Source organism: Pholcus phalangioides, unplaced genomic scaffold (genome assembly GCF_987345545.1).
Source record: "Pholcus phalangioides strain wild (caught in Gottingen) unplaced genomic scaffold, Ppha-v1.0 ptg000008l_1, whole genome shotgun sequence".
Lineage (NCBI taxonomy): Eukaryota > Metazoa > Arthropoda > Arachnida > Araneae > Pholcidae > Pholcus > Pholcus phalangioides.
This window is the reverse complement of record NW_028301601.1, coordinates 41,404,346-41,422,653: the sequence shown is the minus strand read 5'-3', so window position 1 is coordinate 41,422,653 and position 18,308 is coordinate 41,404,346. Positions and strand designations below refer to the sequence as shown.

The 18,308-nt window shown below is 35.8% G+C and overlaps 1 protein-coding gene across 4 annotated transcripts in view; it reads left to right on the top strand.

The window, feature by feature from the left end:
• Positions 1-18,308, top strand: part of LOC149084294 (dehydrogenase/reductase SDR family member 7-like) — a 164,980-nt gene that overhangs the window by 84,747 nt on the left and 61,925 nt on the right. For all 4 annotated transcript variants that reach the window (XM_089234661.1, XM_089234662.1, XM_089234663.1 and 1 more), the window contains exon 6: positions 6,192-6,311. In XM_089234661.1, coding sequence (XP_089090787.1) covers positions 6,192-6,311 — 120 coding nt within the window. The remainder of the gene's footprint in view (positions 1-6,191; positions 6,312-18,308) is intronic.

Below are 18,308 nucleotides of genomic sequence, written 5' to 3'. Positions count from 1 at the left end.
ACTGTTAGTCAAATTATCCTTTTGTTACAAAAACAGGTGTGTCTTAAGTGAAGGTTACAAGAATATGATCCATGTTGGTGTTGAATTACAATATCTCGCCAACCTTGGCTGTAACTTGGCAACTGTGTATGTTATACACCCAAATCATACAAGATTGAAGAAGAGATGCTTATCATCCCTCTCTATGTTGATGACGGACTGGTAGCTGGATCAAAGAAGTCTTAGATACGCTTATCGCTGATATGAAGCAAGAGTCCAAGATAACTGATGGTCCCCTAGACTCTCTTGTGTGTCCAAGTTCAACAGAAAGAAAATAGGAACATTTTGATATCTCGAGGCCTGTGTACTAAGAAAATCCTGCATTGTTTTGGTAGGGAGTAAGCTAATCCATGTGAAACTGCTTAAGCCCAGGAGAGAGCGGATCCTGTCGATGTTCCCTGTAGAAAGCAGTTAGGTGTTTACACTATCTAGCAGCGGCTATTCACCTGGATATAGCTTTTGCTGTAACTTTTGTGCCTCAAGCTTTGTGTAAACAAACAAAAGACGACTGGATTCATGTGAAAATAGTTTACAGATACTTTCATGGTACCATGAATTTAGGCCTGATATATTGTTAATCTCTACAATCAAACTTCTGTGTCTACAGTGATGCATATCATGCTGGTGATGGAAAACCTGGAGGGTCAACTTCTGGAATGGCTTCTTTGTATTCAGGTGCTGCTATCACCAGACTTCAACACAGTGCAGCCATCTCCTTGATGGAAGCTGAGTACGTAGCCGCTAGTGAAGCTGCGAACTGGTGTGGTTAAAGCCGTTGTTCAAACAACTAGTCAGATTCTATGACATTTTAGTTCTCTATGTAGACAATCAAAGTGCTATAAAGCTGGTGCGACATCTGCAATTTCATCACATATCAAAGCATATTGGCATTCGATTTCATTCAGTGCTTGTAAAATGTGAAAATAATGTAATATTTGTGATGTATGTACGATCCCAAAATCAAAGGGCAGATATCATGATGAAGCCATTGTCAAAAGTAATTTTTAATTGTATTCGTAAAAGTATTGGGCTTCATATTGGGAGGGAGTTTTGAATTACAATATATCACCAACCTTGGCTGTACCTTGACCACCGCATATCTTATACAGCCAATCGGGTTGTTTCGTTGTCGGTCTTATGTTTGTATTCATGGAGAATAAGTTTTATATATGTGTGAGTGTCATGTAATGTTTTTGTTTCACTTGACAACTAATTAATGTTCATGATCAGTTATGTCGATTGTATTGTGCTTCAAACTCTGCAACACCTTGCATTTGTGAATTGCAAAAGATATTAACCTAGTCTAGCAAAATGTGCCTTTAAAGCAGGGTTGGTAAGAAAAAAAAATTTTTGAAAAAACCAAAAAACTGTTTTTTTGCTTTAAACCAGTTTTTTAATAACATTAAAAACAATAAAATTTCTGAAAAATCATTCAAACTTCTAATAATTAATTGAAATAAAATGTTTATTAATGTAATTAACACAATTCCCATATTTAATATATAAATATTTCTTATATTTTAATAAAAACCAGCTCTTGTGTGCAATTTAGTTATTTTATAGCTTAACTCACAAGGAAATATTTTGTTTGAGAATTCTCTTATTATTAACCATATAAGATAAATGACATTTAGCTCATGGGAAATTTGCTTGCAGAATGAATATGACAGCCAGTCAAGGCTCTTATCCAGTCAAAGTCATAATGCAATTAGCATGGCACAATTTCTTAATTCATGGAAACATCACAAAAATAGTCATTTAAACAACTAAAACTTACATAAGAAATGTTAAATATGTTGTCCACTGTGTTCTGACTTTGGCGTGAAAGAACAAAAGCGCTTGTTCAACAACAGATCAGAGTAGGCCTATGCCATGGTAATGATGTGGATGTGCTTTCAATTTACCAAAGTTCGCAAACCGACCACTGCACATAACACACATTTTGGGATATTCCTAAAGCCAAAAGTTGCAAGGGTTATTAGTAGCGTTCACCTGTCAGGTGAACATGGCAGCCAGGTGTGGTGTCATGTTGTTATTGTCAAAATGGTTCTTTAGCAGCTGCTTTGCTGGTGTTGCACAGTGTGCATCTTGATAAAAGTTTTGCTATCCACCAGGACTGAACAAATCAAAAAAAGAAAAAATTGAGGTGCCGCCCAAATTGGTTAAGATTGAAGCATGTTTTTCCCCCAAGAAAATCAGTCCTGGGTAATTCTTTTTTTACTTTTCCAGGACTTTACGACCAGTTCTCATGTTGGAAGACACATTATCATGAAATCAAAAAAAAATTGTCTCGTACTTACACTTCATCTTAGCAATGATGCATATAAAATTTCAGATGCCAAAACTGATTTTCTAGTCACCCTAGCATCTGGGATTTGTCCAGCCTTGCTATTCACACACTGATGCTGTTGAAGTGCTGGAATGATGTGGTTGTGTAAAATAGATTTATACTGCTGGCCAAGTACAGCATCATCTACTTGTACATTTTGAAGGTTTTTTTCGCCGAATAAAATTTCATTGCTTCATGCAATGGATCCATGCGGATTTTCAAACCATTCTGACTAGCAGTTCTTATTCATGTTTTTTTTACCAAAACTGCTGATATAAAAAACCTTTTTAAGGTAAAAAAATTATATTTAGGCCACTTTTATGCAATTTTTGGGAAAAAAACCCAGACGGGTTTTTTAAAAAAACACTTGGTTAAAACCAACATGGTTTAAGCCAAACAATCCTGCTTTAAAGTAAATTTTTCCCCCACTCATTCTGATAATGTGCTGTCATCTAACAGGTAAAATACAGTCAATTAGTTTTACACTAGAAAAAAGTATATCATTTATTATTTTTGAAAAAAAAATTTTGTTTGATAATTTCTCATTTCTCACAAATGTCAAGAAATTTCCCATGGGGATAAATTTTGGCTGATTTTTCAAGTGAGTTACTATTTCACAGAATATGATCACCACTAACTTCACCTTAAAACTGATAGTCATTAGACAAAAAAGTCAGTGGATGGAAGTGGGGGGGGGGGATCTCAATGAAAACCTCTGAAATTTGTTGAACAAAATGAGAGAACATGGTTTTTAAGAACAAAGCAATTTGTTTTGTTTTTTCATGGGATTGCTAGTCATCACATATTACAAAAGGATGGGCAGAGTTCGGAGACTGGTGGGTTAAAAGGTTTCGAAGACTGAGCATGGTCTGTCTTAACTTTTTAGTTTTAAAGAAGTGATCTTTTGTAGTGGCATTTCAGGAGTTTTCAATGATAGATGATTCATAAAAAGAGGGGCCATTATCTGTTGAGAGTACAGTAAAACTTCAAATTAACCATCACTCATTTAACTGCGAGTTTCTGTTGTCTATCATCGTCTAAAAAAATGTGGGAAAACAAGCCTTTTCCTGCAGATCCTAATGTGTTTTTTTTTGGTCTATGTATGACACTGTTCTATTCTTGGGTTAGACGAACAGTAGCAATTCGAAAGAAATGAGGCTGTCTCTTAATTGCAATTTTGCTATGGCTGGAAGGCAAAGGTATATACGTACATTTCGATAAATGAAATCGCCCTGCTTCAAAAAGAATTGGAGCAACCAATTGATGGCGGGAGGTTTCCAGGGCAAAAGAGGGGTTTCATCCCTGTTCAGAAAAATCTGCTGGGGATAATGTGAAATAAAAGCAAACTGGTCTTGTCTTTGTGGTTGCAGCTAAAAGTAGCATTTTTAGGAGCAAACTAATGTGCAAATAAGAAAAGATACATATTTAGAATAGAAAAAATTAATTCATATTTGGAAGGGTGCTTAAATTTAGAAATTGGCTAGATTTGAATGGTGTTAAGCAATACCAATCATTCCAATGCCATTCTGTTGCTTGAGCAAAATAAGCGTATATGTTCCGGCATCCCTGTGTATAATTTATTTCATTCATTATCCAGTACATTACTGTTATTGTAACATTCATGCTATTTTAAAATAATTAAAATTGAGTTTAATTGAAATTGTTTAATTTCTAATGGGGCTGGGACTGTTAAACTGCCAAGCAGCATTCTTTTCTTTACTGCATGGTTTAAGAGAGAGTTATTTCTTAGCCAACCAGAGAAGCAGCGCTTTGTTGCTCTTGAGGTGTATGAGTATGCTTGATAGCAAATTAAAGTAAGTTTTGTTACTACAAGAAAGAATATTTACATAGCTGAGAGAGCAGAGTCAGAAACACACAAAATAACTGTTAACCAGTCAGGGGCCCAATTAATTTCTTTTTTCTCCTCCTTTAAAAGTTTGAAGCTAGTAAAATGAACTTTCCTGATTTAAAATTTTTTATGAATACATTTAAACTGACTTCATATTTTTGACTATTTTTTAGTACACCGTCAATCGATTGCTTTTACAAGGGGACGCCAGTATCGATTGGTAAGGGACAATGCGAGGTTATGGTGTTGCATGTGGAATTTTTCTCTAATAGGGTTTTTAATAAATGGAATATAGTTTATATATATACCTCCGGAGGTAGTAAATTGTAACACAATTGACACGTTTAAAAAGAAATACAATAAACATGTTGGGGTAAATCGAGAAGTTATCCATACTTAGAATAAGACAACCATAAGTATCCTTATGGGCATTGTATGTATGATATTTTATCATGTATATATATATATATATATTTTTTTTTTAAATTACATTTTTAATTGGGTTGCTGTATTTTTGAAATATGACATCCATATCTGTTATGGGCATCTTTTTCTTAGCCACCTTATTGGGCATTTTGCCTGTTGTGGCGTTGTATTTGTATTTAAAATCAACAAAAAATTATGATAATTGAAATTACTAATTAGTTTTCAAAAATTGAAATAATTAGATTAAGAAGCGGCACGATTGCATATGCCCTCGTTGCAACCTGACTGGTAACAAAAAAAGTTTGTTAGCTGAGGTAGAAAATATTATAAAATGAAAAGTCCTGTATAACTTTACGCTGTACAATCATAATTGTCTATCTAATGATATCAATCTCTCGTCTCAATGCACTTTTGATAGTGTTAATAAATTCCATCTATAATAACTTCTTTATAAAAATGTTTCTCCAGTTTTTTTATATAGGTTGTTTAACTGTATTATAAGCAATATCAAAAGAAGAAATTTTGAAATATGTGTTTTTGTTCCTGTGTTAGTTATAAGTAGGGGGGGGGGTCTATTCTTAAAATTTGAGAATTACATGACAATAGAAATAAACTATCATTGTGTGTTCACTTTATAAAACAAAAACCCATTTAATTAAAGAGAAAAAATAACTTGTGTGTGTTGTTGTTTTGCTTAATGCATGTCTCATTATTTTTCCATGTTGTAATGAATATATGCTATTAAATAATTAGTTTTGACATGCAAAGAATAGGAATGAGTGCAGTTTTTTTTTAAGCCAAATTGTCAAACAGTAGGGTTGCCTTGAAGCCTTCAATTTGAATATGCTGGAGATATTTGGGCTCCATGCCTCTATTCATTTGTAATTTTAACACAAACATGGAAAGATGGCCTCTGATTGTGTATGACCATCATGAAAAGAGAGGCTTCATTCTTCTTTATGGAGAAAAAGACGAAAAAGAACTCTAGCTGCAACCCTCAGCAATGTTTTTCTTTTTTCACCTGATTTTTTCTTACTCAAAAATGAACCTTCTCTTTTCGTGATGAACCCTTTCAAGCAAGCCCGCAGCCAGAAATTTGGTTCGGAAGGGGGACCAAAGTGATGAACAATAGATTTGGCCATCTTTTTCCCTTTTTTCGATCATTTTCTCATATTTCGGAGGAGGGACCAGACCTCGAAGTCCTCCCAGTCCTCCCCTCTCGCTACGGTTTGCTCTCAAGAAAGACTGAACCCTCTCTTTTCATCATACAAGGTTAGAGGCCATCTTTACATGGTCACATTGTCTAGTTATTGACATACGTTTAGGAAAAGATTGGATGTTTTAAAAGATCACTCTTTATAAAACTATCTTCACCATTTAAAAAAATGTAAATGACTAGTACACTCTACTGCAGTCAAGTTCTGATATTGTGTTAAAATCCCCCCCCCCCCCTCTCCCATGTTTAGAAACAGCATGATGAATCTTAGTTCAGTTGTGGTTGCAATATATACATATATTTATGTTAGTTTTTTTTCTCTGTTATTGCAGGGCTATTTTGAAGGTTTACGGATGGAAATGGCAAAACTTGCCATTGATGTGGTCCTGGTTTGCCCAGGACCAGTCTTTTCAAGTTTGAGAAGTCGGTGTGCTACAGAAACTTTGAACAAGGTAGTAGAATATAAAATTTGAGCATGTATTACTATCAACTATTTTCATTCCATTGCTGGATTTGTCTCAATTTTTCCAAAATCTCATGCTTTTGTCATGCAGTTGAACTCTTAGATCTCATTGCTCCATTTATTTATGGATCTGTTGTATCTTGATCTTTTATCTTGTTTGGCAGGGGAGAGCTGGCTGTTTGACATAAAAATTTTAGAAGCATCAATTCAGAATGTTCTCATGATTTATTATTGTCTAGTAATGTTCAGTCTATACCTATTTCCTTTAAGGTTTCTGGGCAGGATTTTTTTTACGATTCCCTTTTCCCCAAATCCTGAGAAAAATTCTCTGGAAATCAGAAATGCCACTGTTGGGGCGCACAATGAAATATAAAAAGTTAAAAAAAAATCAATGAAGAAGCTGAAAATTTAATTACAATTTTCTAAACCTAACATTGCTTGAGAAAGAAATAGGAGAAAAAAGAATAGATTTTTGAGAAAAAACGGGGGGGGGGGGGGGAGGCTTCTAGTGTCTAATTCTGGAAACTACTAGCAGCCGCCGCCGCCTATAATGAAATCTTAATACTGTAAGCAGTGTGTCTGCCATCTCTGGAAAATTAGGAAATGAGAAAAAGGTCAGAAAAATCATGAAAAAATGAAACTATTTGAGCGAAGGTCATGAACTTTTTTTATAATTCTTGAAACTTTTTTCCCGCACTCAATTTTTTTCCCCTTTAGTATCTCTAGGCATATTTTGAAGCTATGGTATTCCATTTTTTTTCTCTGTGGTCTGGGTTTTTCTTTTTTTTTTTTTCAAATCAAATTTTATTACCATTCATATACCAGGTGTACAAGTATGAAATGCGGATTTCAGAAAACAGATGGTGCACCAATGCAGTTTGTGCTATAAAGATTTGACACTGCGCCATTTTATTGTGTCATCAACAAGTGTCATATGCGCACGAGTGATAAATTGGAAAAGTGTGTGCATAGTGTTGTATTGTTGTGTTCAATATGTCGAAAGTTATACTGAACAAAGAGCATTCGCGGACATCATTAATTTTTCTGCTGAATCATACCGATTACTTTGAGAAGCTTATGGTGAACATGCTCCATCGCAAGATACGTGTGAATGATGGTTTCGGTTTTTCAAAAGGGGCGACTTCGATGTTGCAGACAAGGAACATGGAAAACCGCCAAAACAAAAAGATGTGGAATTGGAAGCATTGTTGGACGAAGATGATACTACACAGACACAAAAACAACTCGCAGAGCAATTGGGCGTTAGTCAACAAGCTGTTTCCAATCACAATGCCCCATGACAACGTGAAATGCTCCTTGACGATGTTCAATGGTCAATGCTCCATCACATACAGCAAAAGCGGTTCGCTGCACGTTGGAAGCACTCAACTGGAAGTTCTACCCTATGCGGCTTACTCACCAGACTCGACTCCTTCTGATTACCACTTGTTTGCATCGATGGGTCACACACTTTCTGAGCAACGCTTTGGTTCGTACGAGTATGTGAAAAAATAGCTCGAGGAATTGTTCGCAGCAAAAGGGGAAGATTTTTACTGGCGTGGTATTCACAAATTTCAGGAAAGATGGGGGAAATGTATAGCAAGCAATAGAGCATACTTTGAATAAAGCACTTTTTTTATCATTCTTCCGAATTTAATGTGTTTTTTTTTTTGAAAAAAATTCGCATTTCATACTTGTACACCTGGTATATCATCACTAGATCCTGGAAGTGAATGATCCTGCAATGAATTCCTTTTTTCGCCTATTTTCAAGCTTTTCTGTAAAAACTTTTTGTTTTTGGTTTAACTTTTTCTGCCATAAATGCCTATTTCAACATAGTTTTAAGTTTATTGGTGCATTTCAGAGACTATAATATGCAAAACTTGGATGTTTTGAGTTGAGAACAAAAGAAATGATATTTTTTGATTTTCCAACTCTCTGTATTGACTTTCGTCAGAAAGTTCCCTTCATTCCTCCAACTCCATTTAAATGTGGAAAAGTGATCTGAGAGATAGAAAAATTGGTATTCAATAACCAGAGTTTGATGGGTTCAAGATGTCAATATTTATATCACCGACCACACACGATGATTTTTTTTCCATCGATGGTAAAATTAGCTGCATTTCACTATTAAAAACATCTGTATGAAAGGAATAAGATTGATGTATGGAAAACAAGATTGAATCAATTATCACAGTATAAAATAAGTTTCTGCCGAAGATATGTTATATTAATTTTTTTTTAGGCGGACGAGGTGCATGTCTGGTTTAGTAGTAGTACCCTCTCAATGCATGGACCCGCCTGGGCCGGGAGCCTCAAGAGAATAGGGTCCTCTAAAAAATTAGATCTGGTTCATATTTTCTAGAATATACAAGATAGGACCTCAGAACAGTACAAAAAATCATCTCTCTCAATTTTCCCCCTTTGTTTATTTTGTTTTTGCACATATAAAATGTGCTGCTAAATTTATGCAGAGCTGAAATAATTTCAGAGGTAAGACAGTATATTTCTGTTATATAAGTTTGATATTGAGAAATATTCAAGTGATTGTACAGTGCTTACAATTTTATAAATTTTCTCAATTTAAAATTGAATGTATATAAAATGGGTTATGTTATTCATGGAGCAACATAAATTAGACACTGAGCTATAACATTTTGTAATAAGCATGTGAAATTATGTAATACAGCCTCTCCGAAATGCTACTCTATGATCCGATATAACGCCAAAATTCTTTGGGACAGATAGTGGCATTAAATTGTGGTTCGACTGTATTTGTTTCACTAGGGTTGTTGATGCGAATGAAATCAGTAAAAATGTGATGATATGATGTTGAAATATGTGTCATTAAATCATACATGGAAATATTTCATTTTACATGAAAATAATGTCATATAATGTCAAAATATCACTCAAAGGCATATCACTCAAAAAACACATAGAATTAAAATTACCTTTGTTTGCTTTGTGAAACCTTCACATAACATCGTAGCTAGATACAGCCTAGTTCCTGGGGAACACTATTTTTTTGAGTTAGAAAAGTCTCACAAATGTATACACAAGTGCATTAGCTGTTTACTGACAACATGGTCAAAAAGTAAATGCTTCTTAAAAATGTATGAATTCCATGAAGTCTCAAGATGTTCTATTTTAATCTTCTAAAATATTTGACGTTGAAAAAAATAATTTTTTTTCCAATCCGAGATAAAAAATTCTGAAAAGAATGTGTGTTTAACCATACACACATAAAATCAAACAATCGTCAGCAAAAAATCATATTTGAACTCGGCGAGCTATAACACCAAATACTGATTCGAACAGTAATCTGCTTCTTTCATGATGATGGCGTATACTTCAACACTAAAAACTGTGCTAAAAAATTCCAACTTTGTTTTTTAGTCCCATTGTACAAATTTCATTTTTTTATATCTCAACAAAACAACATAATGATTCCTTAATAAATATGCTTCATCTCAGAGCGAGTTACAGGGTGCAATTCTTCAAGAAGTTGAATATGATTTTTTTCTTCTAAAAATTTAACTTTCGCTAACTCTTACAATATTGTTCATTTGAACAGTTCAAGATTGATAATGAAATCAAGATTTTAATCCTTTAGTGCATGAAATTTACAGAAATTAATATTTAACATTATACTGCAAATTTCCCACACTTAATTTTAATTTCAACATTGCTAATCACAAAAAGTAATTCAAATTTTTGTCAATTACGTGCAATAATTTATTATCAATCAATTGTAGCTTATCCGTTTCTTTATGCATTGAAGGTGGGGATTAAACTAAAATACAAATTTGAAATTTCCTTATTTACTGCTGATTACATACAGCGTAGTTATCCAAGTACAATTTTTATCGTATCAATAATATTCAAGTTATTTATTTACACGCTCAATTTATTTAGACATAATTTTTCATTTAAAAAATCTTATTTAGCAAAACACAGAATGCAAAACTCTGATATTATAGTAATTGCAGATTCTTATTTCATTTGCTATGTAAATATTTTCAATACAATCCAAAATATACATGGGTTATTTGATATTTTTCAGTATTGATTGCGTGACATTTTATAGCCATTTATATTTCTAGATAACGCATTTACCAGGCGAAAAAAATATTAAGAATATCTTTAAAAACTTGCTATATAGTTCGATGGCATTAAAATAATTCTTACCTTAGTATAAACATGCTATCACTTCGTCGTGGCTTTGCTCGCCAATATCAACATGCCTGTACTTTTGATGGGGTCGTTGGACATGTTTGGCGCCAAGTCACAGAAAATCGCCAACCTGTGTCTTATACCGAAGCTGTTCTGATAAAAAAAAACCAGTATATTTCATCGCTAAATATTAAAGTGCGATCTCGCTGCAACTTTCACTCTCTACGAAATTTCTTCGTTTCCAAGATGGCCACCGTGAACTACTGCTTAACGACCAGTGCTCAGCCGTCCTTAGCTGCAGTCCTAAGTAACTACTAAAAAAAGTCAGCTTAGAGATAGTATCAAAAAGCCCAACTACGGACTAATCGTCTCTCAACTACTCTTTTTCGGCTACAGGGATAGTTCACCCGGCTACTTCAATAGTCAAAGCACCGCTGATAGGACGCTCCAGAGGGGTGTACTGTACACACAATGAGGAAGGAGATCGTACAGGAAGAGATATAGACCCGTCGACCAGTTTCCACCATAACAAGTGAAGGGGTTTCTTCCAAGGTTTCTAGAATATATACTTCCTTTCTTTTTTTAGCTCATAATAGGTATCTGCAACAGCCATTATGGAGCAGTGGTTCTCAACCTTTTTGGAACCGCGGCCCGATGAATCAAATTTCTATGACTCTACGGCCCGGTCTGGAATAGCTTACTCTTTCATAAGTTAATGATTAATGAACATCCAATTACCTTTTGATTGTGAGCTAATTATTTAATTAGTTAAACACTTCTTTAATTGAATAATAAATTTAAACCCTTCTAATTAATTGAATCTGTTATTATCTTGCGGAGTGATGCAAAAAAAATTTTCGGTAATGTATGAACGCGCAGAAGTCAAAACATAAATGAAGCGTTTCATCAGCAACTGTAGTAAACATTCTCATTGCTTAAGCGCTGGAACCTGGGTACTAAGGCTATTTGAGCACCCCAATATATTTTACGAGGTGGCTGAGCCACCTATAATCAATATACAATGCAACGCTCCACTCCCTCTACTGCATAAGGGATTGAGCCCGTATATACAGGACAAATGGCAACTTTCAGCCCCCTCAATGTTTTCTTCATTTCGGCGCCTATACCTCATTAAAAAAATTTAATTGATCACAAACCAATCGAAACGTCTTATTTTCAATTCTATAGACTAATTTTGCATAGTGTGTAAAAATACAAAGTTTTCATTCATAGTGGGCAGTGGAATTTTTTTGTGCTGACATCGACACAGCACTTATTTATTAGCACTTTTTAATAACTTAATTGGTGTAAAATATATTTTACGATCAAACTTTGTATTTAATCTTAGCTAGAAAGAAGGTAATGATATAAAAAAAAAATTGTCTATATTGTAACTCACCATAAAAAAAAAAAGTCTGCTGAAGAGCTGAAAATTGTTCATTGTTGGGCGAAACACTTTTCGCTATATTCACGATAGATGCTTATGTTAAATTGTATAACTTGATAAATTTCGAAACTTTGATCCTGATTTTTCTACTTTAAAACAAAATTTTCTCTATTTTTTAACAAACATTTACATTTGTGAACCTATCATTTGGATAAATGAAAAAAAAGACACTAAAAAAAATGAAAATGAAAACTCGCAATGTAATTCACAGCGTATTCGAGTTATCACCAGTAGTTATTGTGTGCACCTTAATGACCAATTCAAAACACTATTTTCTGTATACAGCAACAAGGTGCTTCGCTGATTGCTGACATTTGCCACGCATATGTATGATACTTCATTCGTTTCTGAGATCACATACTAAATCATTATAATAAGACTGCTAGAGGTTTTTACCACCGGTTATAAATAACAGATCCAATGGTCGAAGATGGTTTTCTATTGCCTGGAAATTCCTAATCACTTACAATTATTGTCCTTTGAAGTTATGCAGCTTGGCGAGTAGCACAGATGTTTTTCCAGTCTCCAAGGAACGTGGGATACAAAGTTTTCTCATGGCTTTATTTTCTTCAAGACATTTTCGGTGGTGCTGACAATGGCAAACCGTGAAAACACAAACAACAGTGCCATCTGGTTGTCAACAGAGAGCCCTGAAGCAGTAGGATATTTTCAGTGAAACGGGAGGGAGACTATGGAAAAACATTCCCCACCCCTGCTGTATTGTGTTTGGGTCTCATGAAGACGAATACTCAAAAATACGGAAAAAAAAAATTCAATCAAAAATACTAGTTTCTTGGGGAGGGGAGGACCAGGGACATGTTCCCTTTCTTTGGGTCTTGCAACAAAACGAATGATTTTCAGTGTGATAGGGGGAAGAGAGAGGGGTATCTTTAATTTCTTATAATTTACAATTGCGGCTGGAAGCCTTTGTTTTGGAACTCTAGGAGGGTTTTCATCTTTCCTCTTGTATGATTTTTAGACTGAAAGAAATATGTACCATAATAGTGAAATAAACCAATTAGTTATTCGTGGAAATGCTTGAAAAATAAAAGGGTAATGAATATATTCTCACTGCTCGGTACGATTAATGTCACGGCCCGATGGTTGAGAAACACTGGTATAGAGCATTCAAGAGCATTCATTGATGGCATTTTCTTCTCTTGTTGCCAGTCTATCTACAGAGACAGTAAATAATCCTCAGCATTTGATATTTTTTTGCAATTTCCATTTCCTGATGCCTTAAGCATGTGGTTTGTTTTTCTCAAATGCCTTTTGTGATCCAACAGCTATTCTTTGATCACTCCGCAAGATAGCCTTTATCGAAGCACTGTGTCTTGTTCTGTCTACCCAGGAGAGCTGGTTGTCTGGAAGAATTACTACACGCTATATGTTCATACAGGCACATAACTAGGCTGGGGCGACCGAGGCATTGCCCTGGGGCTCAGAGAAGATACGCTGTGACCCTGTGTTCATAAAAGGAAAAGGTCATGGTAAATGTGGAAAAAAAACCTATCAATACATAATGTTTTAAAATTAATTAGCAATTTAAAATCTTATATAAGGACGACAGCGAGAGAGGTTTGACAAAGTGCAATAAAGACCTCATTGTGACGTCAACACTATTAACGTCATCAAGCATACTATAAACCTGTCTCTCCCCATCATCTGGGGGACCGAGATGATTCCTCTCTCTATCATTTTTTGTTTTTCACATAAAAAATTCACTATAGAGTAGCCCGTAAGCTATGGAACCCAGCCTGTGACCCTGCTGCAGGATGGGGGATGCCTATATCATCAATTTTTTTTAGTGCCTGCAAGCATATTTAATGAATTGGGCCTACTCGTTATCATGTTATCCCCACTTATGGTCATTTTTATTTGGTCTTCGAGTGACGTTATACCGAGGACTGACTATTTATGATTTGTAGAATTCTAAATAGACAAATACATTTCGCATCACTTATATACCCATATTGCACATGCATTTCACTGTTTATGAAGGGTTGGCCAACCTGCTTCCTTAGGTAATTAAAGGTCCTTAAGTAATTTATAGTTTTTCAATTATTGGTGAGTGATATTTTCTTATGAATGGATGAGTCTTGTAACCAACTTCTAGCCCCCCACAGCATACCAATAATTTATAGTAGGCCATATTTACAATGATTGAGTGATAGCTTTTCATTGAATTTGTTTTAGTTTCATTTCTCATCTTCGAAACACCTAACCAGACAGGAAGAAAACTTGAGGGGAGGGGGTAACTGGGATGGTTGCAGCCCGAGGCAAACATTTTGCCGTCCCAACAACTTTAAAATTCCATAATTATATAAGTGTTCTTTGTTCCCACATTTTGCTGCCCAGGGCAGTTGCCCTCCCTCTAGTTCCGGCCCTGCCTAAGGGCTCCTTCAACTTTTGAAAAGCGGACACACCCCGCTTCACATCTCAGATATTGAAAGATGGGTGTGGCCAATTTTTTTTTTTTTTTTCACATAATCAATACTCGTTTCAACGGGTAGATAGATCATTTATCTATACAGGTAAAAACAAATGTATGTCTGTTAGTACTTTATGCATCACTACACCATTCATCCGATCGCCATGAAACTTTAAGAACTTGTTGAGTACACTCCAGCAAAGGTTTCTGGCAGTGTTTTTTTTTAATTTTTTTTCCCATTTCCTTCATTTCCTTGAATTTCATTTCTTCTGAGATCGCAGCAACGCGCGACGGGTAAGCTAGTATGCAATAAAAAAAAATCAACTATAAAATCACCATAATCTTCTGAAGTTCTTGAGGAGCCAAAGTTCTGGCTAAGGGCTCTTGAACCTTTGAAAATTGTTTATTTTTTATTGCCTTTTTTTAAAATGAATATTATAATTTACTTGTTTATTTGGTTCTACACCCCTGGCTTCCTAGTCAAATTTTGTTGCAACAAGACTCAAAAAATGTTTCGTCATCTGCCGTTCGGTTCTCTGTTATGAATGGACATTTAGAATGTACTGTTTCCCCCCAATATTTTTCAAGAAAACATCGGGAGAGGGGGCTAAAAGTTGTTGGTTTTCCCTCATATACGGAGCTCAAGCGCGTATGAAGGTGGGAGGATGCATTACTTTTTCAGAAATTATTGGGGGGGGGCCTCAGTCCCCCCCCCCTTACAAAATGTATTGCGGGGGGAGGCTTAAATGCCCTCAGCCTCTAGGTTCCGGCGTTTATCCTGTACAGAGTGTAATTTTCTTATCTTGGTTTCAATATTATTGACTTTCCGATTTTCAACTCCCCGATTACCACCACACATATGCGCCGGAGCCTAGGGGCTGAGGATATTTGAGGCCCCCCCCCCCCAATAATTTCCGAAAAAACAATACAATGCGCCTTTTCTCTCCTGCATACTCGCTTGAGTTCCGTATATACGGGACGACCAGCTTCTTTCAGGCCCCCCCACCCAATGTTTTCTTTGTGTCAGCACCGTTTTCTTTCGTGTTGGTTTTATGCGCCCCCCCCTTCCCTTGGTCACAGTGAACAAAAGAAAAGATACTCTTTAGTTTGGCCAGGCAAACAAGAAACGACCCCTCCCAACTCGAAGAAACTTTGTCATTCATGCCTTCTGGCAGTAAAGATTGGCACCAAGGGAGGGTGGAACTGGGGAGGGGGGACCCTGAGCGGCAGGGAATAAATGAGAGAATTACTTGGAACAAGAAAACCAAAGACCATCGAGAGTATTCAAAAGAACTAAAATTTTGAGCAGATTGTTTCTATTATCTAATTCATAATTGGGACAATTTTTGGTTAAAAAAATGTTCTTTCATCATAGCGGAAGGAGGAAACCATTCACACAAATTTTTGGGGGCCGAGCCGGGTCTTCAAAAATATTTGGGGGGGGGCTTGGGGCCCATGGGCTGGATACAAGTTTGCGCCTATGGATACCACACTCATCTACCGGATAGCATCATGCGTTGGCCCGGGGGACCCGGAAGGGGGATATGCAAGGTAATGCCAACGCCCCCTCTCTCTCTCTCTCTGTCTTGGTAGCTGTTGAGAAGCCGAGTTACGCTCTTGAAACATCATTTAAAAAAGTTATGGATGTGCTTTTCGATGGTGGAAACTAAAATCTCAGTACAGCGCAATGCTTATTGTTCTCAATGAGAAAATAGTCCCAGAATCCCTTGCATTATGTGCAGCGAATGTTACCTCAATAACTAGCTTATCGCTTTAAGGTTTGTTGCCAAGATGGCCTTATGCTGTCATTGATTAAAACAGAATTAGATTGGTAAAATGATGACTAATTAACGATTTCGCTTTTATTTAGTCTGTTCGCGCGACAATATTACCATAATATATAATTTAATAGTAATATAACATAATGATCATCATAATAATGATATATAATACTGCAACACCAAAAAAACCCGTTTCGACTACTTTATTACTAAATGGACGTGTAGGCTGAACTTTGTTCAGCGCGGGCCTGAGACTGGCAAACGGCTCCAGCTCTTTGCCCCCGTACTGAAAATATCAACTTTGTTTTCACCACAACCAGAAACATGGCAAAACTGCTAAGTTCAAACAGAATGTTCCAAAAACCGGCCATGGGCAATACTATACTGCGGCCGGAAATGTTCCGAAGTTCCAATTTTTAAAAGATTGATTAAGATTCCAATTTAAAAAGATCAGAACCAGAACAATTAAAATTAATTTAAGAGATCAAGAAATGAAGCTGGAAGGGAGGGGAAGAAAAACAGCTGACCTAAGTGGGGTTCCGAACCCAAAAAACCCTGCGATTCTAAAACCTTATGTTAACCACTACGCCAATTGAGGTTCTTTGTTTTACGTGGAGTTTAGTAAATACAGTAAAACCTTGATAAGTTGTCACCTCAAGTTATCGAAAAATTATGACAGCTTAAGCAGAACCCTTTCAGTTTCAATGTGCAGTGTTGTAAAAATTGTATAAATTTAAAGTAATATGAAAATTTATTAAAGTATGAATCAAAATAACTATATTAATAAAATTTATAGATCGCGAAAAAAAAGTAAATAATAGCAATTTTTTACTTTTTTATCTTTTATTACTTAAATTATTGTGGTAAAATGTACTGTACACTTTGATTTATACTAGTAATTTTTAATTTAGGCTAACAGAGCAACTATTAGTCTAAAGTTATAAGTAGCTTTAAATAGCTATAAGTAGCTTTTCTTCATAACAGAAAACACTATTACACATTAATTTTACATAGACATCAAATTTAATTTTAGTATTTTAATTCTTCATCAGTAGTTCATGATGCAACTGCAAAGTAATCTCGAAAACTTTTGACTTGGTGGAGGGGCCCTGGGCAGGGAAAAGTAAACAGACCTCAACTTGGGGAAAGAATGCCTAATTTTTTTCAGCGAAGGCATTGTTTAAATTTCAAGCCCTAAATTAGTAGAGCCCATGCTTTCTTTATTATCTGTGCCGTTGCACTTTGACTTGATGAATTTGATTCTTCGATTTACATAATTTTTTATTTCCTTGCACTATGTGTAATCTTTGACGCATCAATAAATTTTGGTTTTGCCGGAGATGCCCTGGGGGGCCAAAGTGCTTACGTTGCTTCTTGCGACAGAGCCTGGGTGTCTCGCGGTTTCTCCAGTTGAGCCCATGCAGAAATGAGATCTAGCTTGAACAGTCCCCAACGTTCCGAAAACCTTAGTCTGCAAATGAACTTCCCCAGCATAACTTTCGTTAGTTAAACTGTTCTGTTTGGGTATATAGGATTTTATGGTGACTTTTAAGCATATGGCAATGCTGTTAATAAGCTCTTTTTTTAATGGGAGCCATAAAAATAGTCTGCTCCACTTTCTCAAATTTTTTCCAAATTCAAACTTATTAGGGTGACGACTTAACGAGGTTTTACTGTATATTATTAAACGTACTCAGGTAATATGTTGGCGCCAACCAAAATATCTCCCACTCTTCGCCAATGCTAAGCTCCAATTTTAAAGCAACCTCATTCATGCATTTCGCTGTCGGGAGAAACTACAATGGTGCCCCAAAGCAGAATATTTAGCACTGTTCTGCGACGAGCCCTCAGCTAACTGGAAATGTTCTGCGGTAAAAATCCCTATTCAGGTAATAGTGTTTTTTGCACTTTTTCTTCCAAAATTGTTCAGCAATAGCGGTAATTGCCGCGTTTTGGCACATCCTGCTTTGGGGCAATGGTGGGACGTGTAAGGTTCAGTAGAAAAGAAATTGGAAAAAGGCAGAGGAGAGACAGAAGTTGTGGGAAAAGAAAAGGGAACGATTTGAGACATTAGAAAAAAGAGAAGATGTGAACCGCAGAGACAGGAAGGTTTCATTATGGGTTTTGGATATTAAATGAAATAAAGTATTG